The 17,917-nt window shown below is 45.2% G+C and overlaps 1 protein-coding gene across 1 annotated transcript in view; it reads right to left on the bottom strand.

Annotated features, from left to right (window-relative positions):
* Positions 1-17,917, bottom strand: part of CACNA2D4 (calcium channel, voltage-dependent, alpha 2/delta subunit 4) — a 55,678-nt gene that overhangs the window by 25,074 nt on the left and 12,687 nt on the right. Inside the window, exons 4-11 of the mRNA XM_009706592.1 lie at positions 17,709-17,768; positions 15,953-16,115; positions 13,595-13,726; positions 12,493-12,553; positions 11,744-11,894; positions 10,062-10,136; positions 8,731-8,820; positions 494-607 (exon numbers count right to left, since the gene is read on the bottom strand). Of these exons, the coding sequence (XP_009704894.1) occupies positions 494-607; positions 8,731-8,820; positions 10,062-10,136; positions 11,744-11,894; positions 12,493-12,553; positions 13,595-13,726; positions 15,953-16,115; positions 17,709-17,768 (846 nt within the window). The remainder of the gene's footprint in view (positions 1-493; positions 608-8,730; positions 8,821-10,061; positions 10,137-11,743; positions 11,895-12,492; positions 12,554-13,594; positions 13,727-15,952; positions 16,116-17,708; positions 17,769-17,917) is intronic.

Here is a 17,917-nt window from a genome sequence, read left to right as displayed (position 1 = left end):
GTAATCACAGACCACAAAGTAAAGAGGGCTGGAAGGCAGCTAGAGAGGTTGTCTGGGCCATTCCCCTGCCCACCATAAGTACTGGTAATAGCCAAACCTTTCCTGAACAGGACCAATTATAAACAGTCCCAGATGGGATTAAAATTCTTTGCAAGAGTGTTTTGTTTGTTTTTCAAATACTCAACTCAGTCTTTATCATCTTATCAGGCAAATGTTTTGATTGCCTGCACCTTTAGAAAACAAAGTGTGTAAAAAAAAAAACCCACAACTTCACTGACTTACAGATATCCATTTGTGATCCTACCACCTCTAAAATCACTGCAGGAGGCTCCTGCCTGGCTGCTTTGTTTTGTGCTTACAGACGGATGCACACGGGTATTGGAGGATGTGAATGCTCAGCTCTGCCCGACATCCAGGCTTATGCTTTTCTATTCCCACCATAGCAGGATAGCACCTTTCATCACCCTTTCTGTTTATCACTTCCCAGACAAACCTTCCGATCTGGCCAGTTGTACTTTTCAAACACAGCTTCATAATCCTCCACTGCTCCGTCTGTGATCAGCATGATTGCTTGGTTACACAAGCCTCCTTGGCCAGCACCTCTGAACTACAAACAGAGAGGAGGAGCGTTAGTTATCTCAGCACAGGCCATTTCTGTGTAATTGCAGCGTATTCATTCATGGTGGGCCAGATCCTGGCTTCCTCTTGCAAATCTCTCACTGTGCTCAGAAAGAGCTCTGCTTAAATAAGGACTGTGTTTGTATGCTGCATATATTTTTTTTTATTTATACAGCTCTGCCTAGCACATGTAGACACAGGAGACTTTACAGAAGTAAAATAATAAGGAGAAAACGAGTGCTGTGGAGGAAGGGTGTGATTCCCTGCTGCCTCACATCTTGCACAGTCACATTCGTTTATGCAAAATGACTACAGACTGACCATAAACACTGCAATTCTGATTTGACAGCAATAACTGTCACTTTTTATGGCAGAAAATGTGAGAGGAGGGGGAAATCAGACTCATTATTTCATCAATCTGCCAAAAAATAGCAGAAAAAGGCAAGAGCACATGAAAAAAGGTGGCTACCACCATCAGAGCTGAAATAGGTTATGAAAGTGCCGGATAGAAAGGCCATACACTGTAATGACAGATGACCTGTTATCTGTGCATAAGTGATGTTTAAAGTAGAGTGGAAGTATGCTGGGACTCTGGTACAAACATTGACGTGCTCCCAAGGACACATGGAGAGGTGTTGAACAGGCGTGCCCTTACAGGCAAGCCAGACCCCACCTGTTCTGCCAGGAAGACCAGCCTTCGAACGCTGCTCATATACTGCTCCGGCATGCAGAGCCGTTTGCCTCTCATGCCCTCAGGTACATCAGTTCTAGAGAACCAAGTGCCTTATGCAGCACCAACGCAAATGTTGAACCAGCAGTCACCAGAGGAGGTAGCAGAGGATGTCAAGACACAAAAATGAGCAGCTACTTTGCTGTGGCTCCTAGCTCAGTGTCAGCACGTACTTCTCCTTGCCCAGCATCTCACCGCTTCTACACTCTGAGCAAGGAAAAGTCTAATCAACAAAGGAGGATACAGAAACCGATGCAGAGTTAAAAAATGTGGAAAGAGGAAGATACGACAACTCTGCTTGAGAGATTAATGAGAGGCAATGGTATGAGATGGAGAGCATACGGGAGACTAACTGAAGGGTTACTAAGGTTCTGTCAAACACAGCAGCAATTTTAAACTGGAGAGGGTAGTTCTATCTTATAAATGAGGAAAAAGGTATCCAAGTGGCAAGACTAATTGCATAAAATGAAAACAAGCACTGGATGGAAGAATAAGAGCACAGGGTGTGAACTGGGACTTCTTAGAGGTTTTAGGGTTCAATTCACAAGTCCCTTCTGGTTTGGTAATGCTATGTTAGGACAGAAGGCAAATGTCTTTACCAACACAGATGGTACTGTGGTTCCACGGCAGATCAACATCATGACCATCAATACCTGGAAGCCAACTCCAAGTCCAGATTTCCCCAATCATTTCAGCGCTCCTACAGTTACCTCTGTGATTGTCCCTTGTTATGAAATTACCAGGTTCAGTGCTACTACCACCATAATGTCTCCTTCCACCACCATTTATGTTATCAGTCCTGCCTCTTTCAACATCACTCTTAATATCACTAAAGCACCTGTTACTCTACTGCAGTAAGCATGGATTCCACAGCTTCTGAATGACCACACATATGAAGCCATCGCTCTCTCATGATAATCCCATTACTTGTATCACTGACCGGAATCAGTACAGATGATCACGAGAGAGAAGAGTGGTGTAATAAGGTCATTTCTAACTAGCGGTTCTCAGGCAGAACATCCATGTGAATTACTGAATCAGGGTGAGGTGATTGGGAGCGCTCCTCCTCTTTCATATCACCAGAGCAGCACATTCAGAAGGGATACAGACTGTACCTCTGCTGCTGTGGTCATGCCAACCCAGCAGTGGGCATCTCCCGTGTCTTTCTGTACAGAGTCCCCAAGGTCTGACATTTCCAGTGGTCCAAAAAGCTTATACAGCTTGTACCATGGAAAAAAAAAAAATCAGTGCCAGCTACAGGGTAACTGGAGCTCCAGGAGGGGTCAAAGCAGATGTGCCCCCTGCTCGGCAGGGAGACTCAGGGCAAAGGCTAAGAGTGCACAACAGGAACAAGCACAGGATGCTCTTAGGTGTAAACAAAAGGGGAAATGCCGTTGACAGCTGCATGGGATTCTGCTGCAGACCATCAGGCAGGAAAAAGACAAGGACTCTCAAGTGAGCTGTTCCTAGGACAGAGATGAACTGCGTGCAGATTAGCAGAAAGAACAGCTAGTGTGAGCATCCATTCGGGAGGCATAGGGTTACGGTAGTGAGGGAGATGCTGTCAGAAGGAGGTTCAGATCACAGATATGCGAACCTTGTAGTTATGAAAGCAGCTTATTCCAGACTGCTGCAATCTAAACCATGTTTTGTTTAGACGATTATTAAATTGACACTTAATTAAGGTCACCCACCATTTCATCAAACTACTTAAGACATCTTTTCATGTAGCTTACTTCAGACCTCATAATACTGAGATACTGAGAAATTAGATGCTGTATCAGAACCAGCAATCTCCTAATTACAGGAGTAGATGATATTTTCAACAGGGAAAATGAGATCATCAGTGTCATAGAAATAGAGATTAAAAAGACAGATTTAGAAAACAAATGAACAGGAGGTAATCCCTGATTTTTAGGTCCTTTTGTGGCTGGCTGCAGCTGTAGCAAATGATCTGACAGCATTCACATCAAGCTCTGAGCATAATTCCCTGCTCTGACTGAAGTCTCAGCAGCATGAAAGAAGGGGAGATGAGGAACAAGATATCCACAGAACAGCTATCTGAAGAGATGCAGGCTAGAGGTGCAGTTGGTGAATAAGGCACTGAGCTATGTATTCTCCTGTATAACTCTGGTCACATTGCCAGGAGTAACAGGCATGATCTAATTAATTCAGGGTCGTAGTCTTTTGTACTCCCTTGTTTGCTCACTGCCATTTACTTCGCAGTTGTAGCCTGGCAGAGTCACTAGTGAAGCAGTAAGAACACCAGCATAGCTCAGTGATGCGTGGGCATGCATGCTGATTATATACACATCTGGCCAGATGACTGAGCAGCCCCTCTGTCTCCTCCTGCCCCATTCTTATGCTGAGCTGCCTCCAGAGTGGCCTCCAGAATTACTGAAAATCCAAACTTAGTGGAAAGTGTCTCACGGGTAGAAAATTAGCAGTAGAGAAGGAAGCAGAAAGCCAGTTAAGAAGAAACAAGAGATGGCATTAACCAGTAAACAGGAAATCCTGAGCTTTGTATATCCTGAAAAAAACGCTGCAGAATCTAGGTCCATAAAAATGTGACTGAAATCAAGAAAAGATTTATAAATGTTCAGAGAAGCATCAAGAAAGTGAGTAAAAAGAGTATGTTGCCAGAAAATAAAAAAACAGAGGGAAATGTTCAGGCAGATATGCTTTATAGCCTCCATACTTCATCATCAAAAGGACAATATTATAATGGCTGTGTGCATGCTGAAGTGATAAAAAATGAAGAAAAGAATGAATTAATTACAGGCAGGGTCACAAAGCGGTGGGGTTAAAGAAAAAGTTAATTGAAAGCATTTGAATAATCAGGAAGGGAAAGAATTGCAGAAGGTGCTGCTGAACTACTTCCCTCATGGGCTGAGACCTGACTGGGACTGCATGAGATCCCAAAGGATGAAGAAGGAATCAACAGAAAACGTTTGTTGCCAGAAGGGAGGAAACTAGATAGGTAAACTGTCCTTAAACATCTAGCACATTGCTAGAAAAATTAGTAACAGTCCTTTTGTGAGTGTGCAAATAAAATGCTTCCCCACACAGGTGGGGCATAAGAGGCCACAAACTCCTCTGATTACTCACATCAGCAAAAGGGTTCATTCTTCTTTATGACACCAGTTTGTTCAAGTTACACAGAATTTCACATCTCACTGAAATCCAGTTTGTGACCAGTTTCACTATTTTTTTCACCTATAGCCATTTTGGAGTGACCTACTCACAATTAATGTCAAAATTTATTCAGTTTCTGAGTTCAGCAGCAAGTCAAGGTACTATTAAATGAGCTGGGTGTTAAGAGGAGACATTGTTCCCAGGTGGACTCAAGAGAGCAGAACTTGAGGTTTCTTTTCCTCCACAGGGTCAGAAAAACATCAGCTTTCAAAATACCCACTTGCTCTGCACAAATTCTGAGAAAGGAGGACCCATAAGAGACCCAGCTTTTGTACAATGTAATCCTAAAAGATTTATATATAACAGATATACGAATATATATATAACTCTCTTAGAATTAGGGGTGTGTGTTTGCACATGTATATATTTACACACATATATTTGTCACATCTATAAAAAAATATAAATATCTTTGCAACTTATGTACATTGGAAAACATATTCAGAGGCTCAAATGCCGAACAGGAGGCGGAGTACTGGCTGGAGAGGAATACCGCAGAGGCAGATCAGCCAGACAGGAATTAACAATGTGACAGTGTCTGAAGAAACGTAGCTGTTGTCTTATGTCATGTTAAGAGGACTATGGTGTGTAAAACAAGGAAGGTAATTATTCTGCTCTGCTTAGCATTTGATAGCTCTCAGCTGCAGCACTTACATACTGTTGGGAGGATGGTGTTTCAGGGAAGGCAGGCAGCCTGAAAGCAGCTGAGAGCAGAGCAGCAGCCAGAACAAAAGGGTATAAATCCTACAGGAAAAGGGTGAGAGAACAAAACGTGCCAAGCTTGTTGGAACAAAGAAGAGAAGATAGCAGTGAGATAGACTAAAACTTGATAAATAAAGGAGCTCAAAACATAGCACTTGACGCCTAAGAATTTTGAAGCACTTTATAAATGATGCTTAAGACCATGGTTTCCCTGGGATGTGTATTTTATTGAAACCACTTGGTGTGTGGCTAAATTGAAATAGAGAGATTAAGTGGTTTATTAAGCATGGCAGAAAGGGGTAGGAGAGGCTCTGGCTAACTGTTCTGCTGAAGCTGTTCTGCAAATTGCATCACAAATTAAAATATGCCTGTCTACCCCAGAACATAATGGAGGAAAACAAAGACAGTGAGAGATCGTGCTCGTCTTCAGCCCCACTCTGCTACTCATACCTCATTGAGTAGGTCTCTGCTGGGCTATTAATTCTACAAGCAATTGGACTGAGGAAAATTACGAGGGAAATTTTGCAGTCACTTTCATTACAGATGTTATTACTGGTTGTCTATTGTAATCAGCAAAGCCCGTTTCATCAGTGTGATGTGGCAATTTTAATTTTCATTCTCTTGCATATGCTCCTGTGAACAATAACGGGACAGTCTGTGAGGAATGGCTACAATTACAACCTGAGAATGTGAATTTTGTCTGATGGGAAGGGGATGCACGATTCCACTGAAATTCCCCCTTCTCCCACTTGCATGACTGCAGCAGCACTGATTTGTTTCAGGGCACACTGATGGAAATCCTTTTCCTCCCCTATTACTGATAATAGATCTAAGAAGCTCTAAGGGAAGATTTCAGAGACTCCTTAAAGCATAGAAGCACTTGGCAGGTGGTATCCTTTTGCCTTAAGCTGTGATACTTGCAAAGCCTGGATGATATCCTCCAGCTGGTGATATCAAGGCACTCTCTAGATGAACCCTTACCAGGGAAGCTACAGTTTGGGGAAGGATGCAGCAGGACAACAGGCATGTTTCTACACTTGCATGCCTATGTATGTGCAGCCTCTGGTGCTACTGCATGTGTGCTGAGACACAATCTCTGTCTCTTCTGAACGTCACCCGGCAGACAGAAATCCTGGGATGAAGCTGCAAAGTGACTTGCAGGAGGTCCTGCAGGCCTCCTGCTACACTCACAGCCATCCCACACCTGGCTGTGAACAAGGCTCCCAGCTGATGGCTTCAGTGACCTTGAACTGAGGTCCCCTTTTGCTAAAGAAGAGGCAATCATGGTCCGTGCTACAGCCAATGACAAGTTACAAGAAAGCTGCAACCAGTGGTACTGGGAAAGGAAAGCTGGATGGAAAAGATGCATAGCCCTGTTTCACACCTTCCTTTGAGAACAAAGTTACTGTTTCTGAACTCCTGTTGCATGGACAGCAGTTTCCAAGATGCAGAGAAGCATGACACCAGCAGTTGCTCAAACAGCCACTTTCCTCATCTGCAGATGCTCAAATGACCGACTCAGTTGTCCTCTCCCCAGAACTGAAGGAAGCAGCACCTCACCTTGCACGCGAATAACAGAGGGTTTTATCACCACTGCATGCTGTACTGTCTAAGAGCAATCTTGGAGCTCTTTTGAGCTCATTAGCCAAGGGAGAATCAACAAGCATCAATACAAGTGATGACTACTAAAACTGTTGACTGCATTTTTGATGCCAAATAGAGAGGAAAAATATTTTGTCTACCTGCCAAAGAGTTTCTTCTCTATTACTGCAGGGGAGTTACATTAGTCCACTGGGCTACCTGGACATCACTCTCTCTCTGGAGGTATTTTTTTGTCCAGCTATGTCAGTGGAAGACGGTTTTTTCTGTCTCAGCTGTTCCACCTTGTACCTTCTATATCCAATGGGCATGCCTGCCTCAAAGTATGTAGGTTTTTATAAAGGTCCTGCCTCCTGGAGGCTTGAGGGTTGCCTAGTCTAGTGGGTGAGCCATGCCTGCCAAAAAGAAGGTGTGAGGTCTCCTCATTAGTGGAACCAGATCAGTTTTGATGTCTGTGCCTGGCATGACTAGCTGCTCTTTCAGCTGGGGCAAGCAGGCTTTCTTTAGGGTTATGGTCCATTATTCTTCACTAAGACCTTCAAAGATGTGCTGCTTGAGAGTCTGCAGTTGTACTGCATTGGAATTCTTTAATCTGTTGTCACCGTACATAACCAGTGCTACATTAGATATTAAGAAATCATTTTTCCTCTGGTGGAAAACTTGTTTAGGTATTCTGATTTATACAATGCAGGCCTACATAGGCTCTGGATCTTTGGTTTTAAAGATAAAGTTAATTTTGTCATAAAGTGCAATGATACACATAGATAAATCTAGCAGATATCTAGTCCATGTAATTGTTCTAGGTTTATATGATTACTGCTTCCCTGGTCATCTCAGTAACTATCTTCCTCCAAAGATGTTGAACCTTTACTACTAGGAGTGCTGCCAGCCTATTACTGCAATGCCAAGGCTACACCACACTCTTCTCAGGTTGCCATTAAAGCCATTATGCTTCTATAACCACTGACAAGTCAGCTCAACTGTCATCATCACTGGGTTCAACTCTGATCATGCTTGTACTGGCATAAGTTAGGAACAGCATTACCATAGCCAACAAACTTAAAATTTCATTTTGTGAAATAAGTAAGAGTGGAGAATGCTTCCCAGGGTGTCAGTACCTCTAGCATACTGCCTTTAACATCAATGCCATCATTATGGCCACTAGTGTCATACTGTGTACATATTTTTGTTAGCACGAAAGGCATTGGCATCTTCAGGCCAACCCCACTGTAGACAGTGCCATGAGGAGGTGGGGGTGTTCAGCTGGTTCTTGGCCCTTTTTTTGTTAACATTCCTTAAGAAAATAAGTTTTGCATGTTTACCTCCAGGCTACTGAAGTCCCAATTGTTCATACAAGGCAATGAATCATTTACGATTCTTATCAAAGGACATCAGACTGACTGATTAATTGTCCTGTAGCTGTATTTTCTTCCCCAAGCCCTGATACTCAGCAAAGTGACATTGAAATAAAACTGAAGCCTGAGAATAATCTTTCATGTCTTCATCATCATCTGCTTACCAAGGCTCACTAATAACATTACTTATGACCAGAATTTTTGCCCTCAGCTGATCAGTTATATTTTATTGGCACCATCTATACAAGGTGCCCAGTTGTGGGACTAGTTAAGGAAACACGAGGCTGCAGCCTTGCCAGCTCCTGACTTTTCATGGGCAGGGATCGGCAGCCCTGGGGCATCACGCACAAACCAACACCTCTCCAAAGCCAGGTCACCTCTGCACACACCTCTGCTTGCCACAAATTTGAGGCCCATGAGATCAGCTCATGACACCTCCTCACCGCAGCACTGAGGGATGTTCTAAGCCATTAGATATAGAGGGGAAAGTAGGGGTGGGTCCAATGCAAGCATCGGCACCGACTCTCTTACCTCCCTGAGGATTTTGAAGGACTCTGTCAAAGCCTTGTTCACAGTCCCCACTCCTTTTGCCTGCAGTTCATCCACCAGCTGCTTGAAGTGCTGGCAAGAAGAGAGGGAAAAAGGCAGCAATGAATTGCAGGCATGGTGCTCCCTTCGACCAGGGGAGGAAAGGGTAACCTGGAAAAGTCTGTGCCATTGTGCTCCTGATCCTTCCCCACTGCTGGCAGGGCAGCACAGCACCGTGATGGACGGAGGCCGGAAAGTCAAGCGGCTGCTCCTCTGACAGTACCATCATGCTGCACCTTTGCCCACACAGCCACAGCAGGACTGCATTTCTCAGCCTACGGGACGTGAAACATTGGCAGTCCGTGAAACATCATGCAAGGGACAAAACTGTTAGAAATTGGACTTTCCCTTATCCATGCCTTCAGGAAAAAAACCTTCCTGTGCAGGCAAAAGCAATAGGATTGGGAAAAAGAAAAAAATTGAATGCTTGTCTACTAAAGAGGCATTGATCTGGTCGTAAATTAAACACTTGGAGAGTGCTCTCTGCATGTGTCCAACAGATCTCTGCAAGACAGTGTGCAAAAGGCTTGGGATCCTTTGGGAAACACTGTGGGAGACATTACCCTCTGGAGTCATACTCTGTGACCCAGAGCTAAGCTGGGAAAGAAATCTGGAGCGAATTCTGGTTGCTGAAGACACATAGAAACATGCCACCTCTGTAGTATTAGTACAGAGAGAAAAAAGAAGAAAAAACCCACCAAGAATTGCTAAAAATACAAGTCAGCCCAGAGGGCAGTGGAACAGCCGGACACAGGCTGACCACCTTGGGGCTGCTCAGCCCTCCTGGATCAGAGCAGCAAAACCCCTCATCAGAGAAATTTTGCTGGCAGCCCACCCTGGTGAATGATCAAGCCCGGCTGAGAACACATTCACCAGGAAAGGGCTCATTTCTCCTTTCTGAGGGCTGAGGATGTAGGGTTTCAAAGACAGAGAACCTTTGCCCTCTGCATGCTGTTTTTTTCACAGCAGTCTGGGCTAGGTCCACTCATGCTCTGGCAGCAGTGGTGCTGAGTCTGTTGTGACACAGGGAAGCTGGTTGCTGCTGTTTAGCTAGCCAGCTGACCCTGCCTTACAGCGGCTTTGTGTAAGCAAAGGTGAACCACGGAGCCAGCACCCACCACTGAACTGCTGCTTGCTTCTGAAATCAAACCCACACGCTTCTGGGAGATGGTTGTTTCTTGTCCCTGGAGTTTCATGTCACAGCATCTTAACCCCATGTACTTCTTACATTAAGAGAGCTACCTGAATAACATTGATAGGAGACTGCTACTCACCTCTCTGTTATCTCTATCTGCTTGAACCAGGATACCCTTAAAACAGGGTTCGATAAAATGAACATAATCATTGTACTGCAAAGAGAAAATGAAAAGAACGGGGTTGTAATGGGAGAAAATTCTCCAAATGGGTTCATGTCCTAGGTGGATGTTCAGAAAACACTATGGAGCATTATGCCATTTTAAACATATTTCCTTTAGAAATTGTTTGTATGATCATAGCAAATTACGATTTTGATAAATCTCATTTATTTAAATAATGCTTTAATTATGGTGTGTGCTGAGTTCTATCTGGGCAAATACACATACAAAGATGTGTAGATGCACATACAAAGTTACTTTTCTTCCACTCACACTGTAGAGATTTTCTCCACACTCTATGAGCTTGTGCCCCTGGTCTTGCTTCTAGCACTATTTGCACATATTTTTGACTTCTGGAGACTTTGTGAGTCCCCAGCTGAACCTTGCAAGCGATTCTGTAGCCTCATGTCTGATGCCTCTGGTGCACAGCTGAATGATAACATATCAAGTTACCACACATCCACCAAACTGTGATAATTAGTGGGGTGTATGCTTCTAGCCTGATACATATGTGAGGTAAAACATGCCAGTGTAAACCTTTTCCTGCAAGGTTCAGAAGAGCATAATTCATAAGAGCATGGATAAGAGGCCACTGATGCTTTGCTGATCAATAGGAGCTTAGGTCAGGCTATAATGTGTCGGAGCCAGAAGGTTCTTTTTGTGAGTACAGTAAAAGAATATAAATTATATGCTCTTTCTGGGATTGTTTTTGAAGAACAGATGATATTTCAAACTCTGTAATGACTTCCCTCCATTTTTCTGCCAACACAGTTCACTATTCCATCTCTCCAGCCACATAAAGACAGAGCTGTCACCACTGGAGTTTCTAACTATCTTACACAATAAGAAGCTATCACAAAAAGTAGACTTTATATCCCAGTGATTGTGTCCTGGCAAACTTTTATAGAAAGGAGCCTGCGGAAAGAGACAGTGCTTGAATTAACTTTGAAAATTAGGAAGTGAGCAGCCATTTGCCTTTAACCTGGCACCAGACCTCCCAGTCTTGGCGTGGATCATGGAAAAGTTTTGCTTTCTGTGGTCAGTGGTGCTGGTTCTCTGTGGGTTAATCAGCCCATCCTCATCCTGGACAGGGCTTTAAAAGGGAGAGAGAAACACTGAGGCAACCTGACCAAACTCCATGCAAGCCTGTACAGATGGACTCTGAGCTGGGTTGCAGCCTTGCAGGATGTTGGTGCACAAAAAAAGCATATGGTGATAATTTTCTAGCCTGAAAACATTTATCCTGAGGGTTATATACTGCTACTGAACCCAAACACTGTGTTATGCTGTTAGGTTAATTTATTAGCTCAGGTCCCTGTTAGCTCAGGTGTCTCTCTACAGCACTTTGTTATCTATTGCAGTCACATCCCTAAGTAAGCAGAAAGATGCAGCTGACAGAGGGGGTTGAGATGACTTAGCAGCCACCCTGCTGACCAAAAGAAGCTGACTTCCCAAGGGTAATTGTTTTCAATCCCCCATCCAACATAGGTACTAAGTGTTGTACTTACACCACCGCAATGCCTATAGTTTGCTAAGGAGACTGAAGGGTTGGTATGAGGCATAAGGAAGACAACTCAGGACTGGAAATAGGACATACTTACTGCAATGATGTTGACAAAGTCATTTTCTCCCAGAGTGTCTAAAATGGTGATGATCGTGTGTTTGGCAATGGTCATCCGCAGGCCCTTCATGCTCCCACTGACATCCACAATGATGACAATGTCCTTGGGAGAGGTGGCCGCTTGGATGTACCTTTATAAAAAGAAGAATACAAGGAAGCAGTGTGAGTGTACGGGTAGGAAGAACACTAGGTGTGCTGCTGGCACGCGATGATAGCTGCAGCATAACATGCACCACAAGCACAGCTATCCAGCAGGGTCAGGCTGGGCATCCCATGGGTCCCTTCCTAACAACCTGTCTCCCCTGCCAGCCCCAGCATCTCACTTCCCACATTGGCAAGTGCTGGGCCTGCTGCAGATCTATGTCCAGACTTAGCTGAGAGTGACAATTGCTAAAGCCTCCTTTAGCTGTGCTGAGTACACTGAGTAAAGGCCCCATATTTCTGGGGTCTGAACAGCCCCATCCCTCCAGTTGCAGAATTCTAAGGAGGATAGGACAGAGGAAGGATAGACTGGTGGTGATTTCCATGTGGCATGTGTTAGATTCTGTATGGAAAGCTGGTGCTGGCAGGTGGTAGGGCTTCCTAACCTCCTATTGCCTTCATCTATCTACCCCTCATCTTTCACAGGAGCAGCATGGACAGTAACTGCTTTTCTGAGGTGTCACCTCAGAAAAGAGGGAGAGAGGAAGACTGAAAGGTGCTTTGGCCAAGTCTCTCCAAAACTCTTACCAGCCACGATTCCTGCAGTCAAAGGAGATGACTCCGTTCTCATCTGGTAACCACTTTATTCCTGAAGGGAACATTAAAAGGAGCAATCAACAGAGACAGACAGGCAGGCATCTGCTCCCCACTCCCCAGGCACCACCTCTGCTATTCACTGCTGAGACCGGGCTACCCCATGGGCACACGCAAGTCTGACCAGCAATAGCAGTGGCCATTCTGCAGAAATACAAGCAGAGCTGCATGGTCTTCGGGAGTTCTTAGTAAACTGTTCATTAAATTTCTATTAAAAAATGTACCTAGACATAGTCTCTTCAAATTTGGGGAGCAACTGCACTTACTTTGAACTTTTTGCCACTTTGATGTGGTTCTCAACAACATCTTTTTCTCCCCAAGGGTGGTTGATAGCATAAAAAAGTAGCAGCAATGACAGGGACGTGTCCCAGATTCCCCGCTAAAGGCTCTGTTCACAGTCATCTCTGCTTTCCCCTTCCACAACACATGACAGGCCACAGAACAAGGGCATGCAGTCATCTGACGAAGGGGCCACCAGGCCAAGCTACAGCTGCGGAGGATCTCGTGGGTTCCACTGAGCACGGGGCCTCCCTCTTGCACCATGACCTTGCATGCTGCTCACAGCTGGCAAGTGGATAACAAGTCAGGCCGACCAGCTGCATCTGCCATGTGTGGCCTTGGAGATGGGGGGTGGCCCCGCCACTAAAAACCACAGGGAAGCGTGAGGCAGGGAGCCCTCCTGCGGCCTCTGCACCCCACCTGCAAGATTTGCAGGTCCTGCCATGGTGTTTTGTGAGCATTTTGGAGGGCAGCCTGCCTGACGCACACCCCTGCAATCAGACTTCTCTGGGGTTGCAAGGCCAACATGTCTGGTTGGCCCATGTGGGAAAAAGAGGTTTTTGCCTGCCGTGGACACTATTCCTTCAGCCTAAGCAGCAGCAGCCTGTGCACTGAGTGTTTTCCTCACTGCACTCTGCCCTTCATGGGGCCATGCTGCCCCCAGCCTTCCCAGATTGGGCTCCTCCATGGCACGGACCCTGTCCTGCAAAACTATTGCATTGCACTGAGAAAGCAAAGCTGATCTCTGCCCTTTTACCTGGGTAGAGCCTAAAGAATCCAGTGGCACTGCCAAAGTACTGCCAGGTCAGCGTGGGATCCCTTTCGAAATTGTCCACAAAAATAGGATTCAAGGCTTCCGACATATAAATGCCATTCAGGATGTCAGGGTCTGTGGGGGAAAGAATAGAAAATGAGGAAAAAAGTATGCAAAAGAGAGGACACCCCGCACCCCTGATGGAGCAGGGGAGTGGGAACGAAGGCAACCAGAGGAGGAATGCAGCCTTGTCCAAAGCTTTGACATTGGGCAGGGAATTGGATGCATCATTCAAGTAAATCCTGGAGGGCAAGTCACCACTGGCGACTACAGGTGATCTCAGCTTGGTCATAACGCTATTATCCCCATTTCTCTTTCCAGCCTTGTCTGCCCTTGGGCATTAGGTTTGGTTGGAAGAAGGCTCCGAGAGACCCAGTAAAACCAGCAGTGTGCTGAGCACAACCGGCACACCACACAGGCAGGACTCAGCTGCTGCCTAAGAGGGGATGTGTGGCTGTTGTAAGGCAACTGCCTGATGCACCACTAAGTGGAACAGCCTTCCTACAAAGAGTGTTTAAATTTATGCTAGATGTAATTACCCAAGACAGAGGAGCTCTAGGAGTTATATGCCGTTTCTCTCTCCTCTTTTCCACAAGAACTCTTTCTTTTCTTCTTTGCCTGCCCTTTCTTTCACAAAGCCTGAGTTGTCCTCCCTTGTCCCTGATCTCATCAGAATCAATAGGAAGTTGCAGATTTGCAAGGACTCATAAAAGGCAGTATATATTTGGTGTCTGTGTTGACTCATTGCCTCAGGAGACCAAACAGAGCAGCAGCAACAGAAACAGGGAATTATAAGAAACTGGTCATTGTAGGATTAACTGTATTAATGTTGAAAGGGATGGGGCTTTGACCTACCACTTCCTGTTTAGTCATTTTACTAAAGGCAACTCTGGTCAAAATAAGGGAAAAATTGAACTGTGACACCCCAACGTTGAGGCCAAAGTAACTCATGCAGGAAGGGAGTCAGAAAGGCTGTGGAGAGCCAGGCTTGCTGCTGTTTGCAAGAGAAGGAGTGAGTACTGCCAGGCACTGCTCCTGGAGGAAGCCCAGGCATGGAAGCAGCCCTCCTCCTCCTCCATCTCCTGCTCATCTTCCAGCCATAGCCAGAGCAGCTGGATGGCTTGTGTCAAGCTGTACAGGCAAGAAATCAGCTAGCTGGGCAGTGCCTCTCTGCTGTCTCTGACAGCGGCCATTTGGCCGCTTCTTTCTGTACGTTGCTGTTAGGCAGCGGCCTACTTTATGTAGCTCTGCTGTAGCTTCCCACAGCCAGCTCTGTTGGCGGCTCCATTGTGAGGAAGATTTCTAGTGTCTGGGGCTGTCAGACCAGATGGAATTAATTTAAAATCATGGGAGAAATAGAACTCCCTCTATTGTCCCTCTAAATAAAGTAGCAGTTGTGAGAACAGTCACCAGCAGCTGCCCAGTATGGTCCTGAAGATTGTAAGTGAGCTCAATCTATGAGAGAAGTAATGGTGCTTTTTTTCCTTGCCAAAACATATGCAAGGGGAAGAGCTGATGGGGAGGCAGGGAAGGAGCCGGTTCAGGCAGCCTGAATGTTGGCAAAAAAGAGCAGTAAACTTAGGACAATCACAGCTGGTGTCTCAGCCTGCAGATTTGGCAGCATGCTGACCAGCCTGGAGACGAACTGGTTTCTGGTGTGTAGCTGGAGGGGTGTGAACATGGAGGGGGAGAGGATACAGTCTGGGCACGGATGAGGCCATGTGAGCCTTGGTGCCTCCCTGGGCTCCTGCAGCTGCCAAAGGGCCAAACCCTTGCTGAAAACAGACAATAGCCCAGAACAGTTATGTCCCAGCAGCAGTTTTGAATTACCCCCAGTTCCCTATAGGTATGCTCACCAGGAATTAAGAGTGTCCCTGTGAGGTGTTAGTGCCTCATAACACAAACATGCTTGGGTTCTAAATTCTTGGCTGAAATCAATGAGATCCTTGACACCTAAAGACATTGATAGATCTGACCCTTTGTACAGAGTAACAATTGCCAATAAATTCACAGTTTGTTTCACAGCATCTTTGCTTGGGTGGATCAACCCTAGGAGACTATACTACCTGCCTAAGATGGAGAACTGTCCATCATTAGAGGTCTTCCAAGAGCAGATTATACCTAAGCCTTGTCACAGTGACAGATTACAGCATCGACATGACCGTGCCTTGGGACAGTACCCTTCCAGCCCTATTTTCTTTTCTGTCAGTTCTTTTTTTTCTATTCCCATCCTTTCTTTCAGTACTATTACTGGTAGTTTCCACAGCAACTTACTAGTAGTGAGAAAGTAGAGGCCAATACCTTTGTTGTAGACATTGGTGGGGAGCTGGATATCACTGTATGTTGTGTTCACCAGTAGGTTATTGAAATGCTCATTTGGCTCCAAAATGAATTCATCTCCAAGCTCCACATAATTGTCATTTTCATCCTTCTCATTAATCAAAACGGAGTTGTAGTAATCAAACTGTTGATGAAGACAATGGAAAAGAGAAAGGTAACAAGAGAGAATAAGACAGACTGTTACCAGTATTGCCTGAAAAAACCCACTCTTTAAAACATAAAAAAGGGACATCTGGAGGGACATTCAGGCTTCAAATAAGATCAAGATGAGCAGCAAACAAAAGCCATTACCAACTGAAAAGTGTCAAGCTGCCCAAATGATGGTTTCTGCCCAGTTTCTTATTGTCAGGTGCCCACATGACTGAAAGCACAGTCAAAATCGAGAGCAAAAGAGCCACCTAAGAGCAAAAGAACACAGTGTCAGACTCCCGTGGTCCCTCAGAGGTATTTAAGTGACTAGGCAGAGAGGTGGAGTGCCTCACTGGGTCTGGCTCCCAGGTTTGCCACAGGACATATTGATGCTGACCTTACTTGCCCTGTCTTCTACAGCTGTCATTTACTAGAGTTAACTCCTGATGTACATCCAACCAGGATTATCCTCTTGCTCTGTCAGTCCAAGCAGCAGGCACTTGTCAAGAGCAAAGGACAGAGCAGAAGGTACTCAAAGACAACACAGTTTTCCCCCTGTGAAGGCCACTGGGGATTTAGCATCTACAGTTACTTTAGTATCTTCAGGAGACTTCACCCATGGATAACAGATGTTTTAAAAATGTTTTTGTTGCCTTTATCTGAAGGCAGAGGTTATTTAAGGATTTATGTTCAAGTACTAACCATACTCAGAGGGTGCAAATTGTGTGTGCAAATACAGACTTGTACCTCAACCCACCCATGACCCTTACCGTGAATGCAGCTGACTCATCTAGCATGACTGTAATGAGATTCTTAAATAAAGAGGTAGGAGAGGTAAAATTGGTAGCTATCTTGATTTCAAGAAGCGTTTTCATTCCCACCCTGTCCCATGGAGAGGTGTACTTGCAAGGGTAGCCTGTACTTCTGCTAAGCTCTCTTTACTTGTACCGTGGACAGTGGACTTCCTTCATTTTTACTCCAGTTCCCTTCACAAGCAATAATCCCATAGCTTGGCTACAACAAACAGTTATTAACAGAAAGCCAGTTATCCAAATTGCTTGGACAGTGCTGAACTTTCATGTAATGGGAAGTCCTGACACGTGGGTGGCTGCAGGGTAGAGAAAAGATGATGTGAGCTGTAGAGAAAGACGGTGAGAAACTCAGTTCATTGGGATTAATGGTTTGCTGTGGGTATTTGTAACTGCAGTCTCCTCATTGCTCATACGCACTCAATTTTTAGCTCATTTTCCAGTCAAGTAACCCACAAAGTGCCAGCCAATTTGCACTAACATATCACATAATGACAACATTGGTGTGCAGTGAATGTAATGCCAATAACATCATGCAACCTAATGTCTTCCCAAATCCTTCCCCTTGCAGAGCCAAAGGAACTAATGTCCTTGGTGTTACTAGGTTTGGGATCTGCCAAGAGAGTCTCTTGCTCGCACTGGACAAGCTGAGTGTCCTGAAGACAAGGAAACTCCTAACCTGTCCAGGAACCTGAGGTGGCTGGGTGCAGCTAGGCCTGCCTTTTGGCTAGTCTCTCTGAGGATGTGCGTCATTTTGTCACTGACCAGGATAAACTTACCTCCAGTGAGGAGTTGTACTCGTGGTTCAGATCTGCATCTTCTGCTGCTTCCACCAGCCTCTAATACAAGCACACAGAAAGAAAGATGAGAGGGTGCTGTGGAAAGCCCTCCAGAAGCTCTTCCATCTGTATCGGCCATTCACACAGTTAGTGAAAAGACACACCACCACCTCCTTCACAACAGAGTCACAGGGCTATAAAGTTCCTCT

This window comes from Cariama cristata, unplaced genomic scaffold (genome assembly GCF_000690535.1).
Source record: "Cariama cristata isolate BGI_N322 unplaced genomic scaffold, ASM69053v1 scaffold13888, whole genome shotgun sequence".
NCBI lineage: Eukaryota > Metazoa > Chordata > Aves > Cariamiformes > Cariamidae > Cariama > Cariama cristata.
Note: the sequence above shows the minus strand (reverse complement) of the source record. Positions and strands in the feature narration are given on the sequence as shown.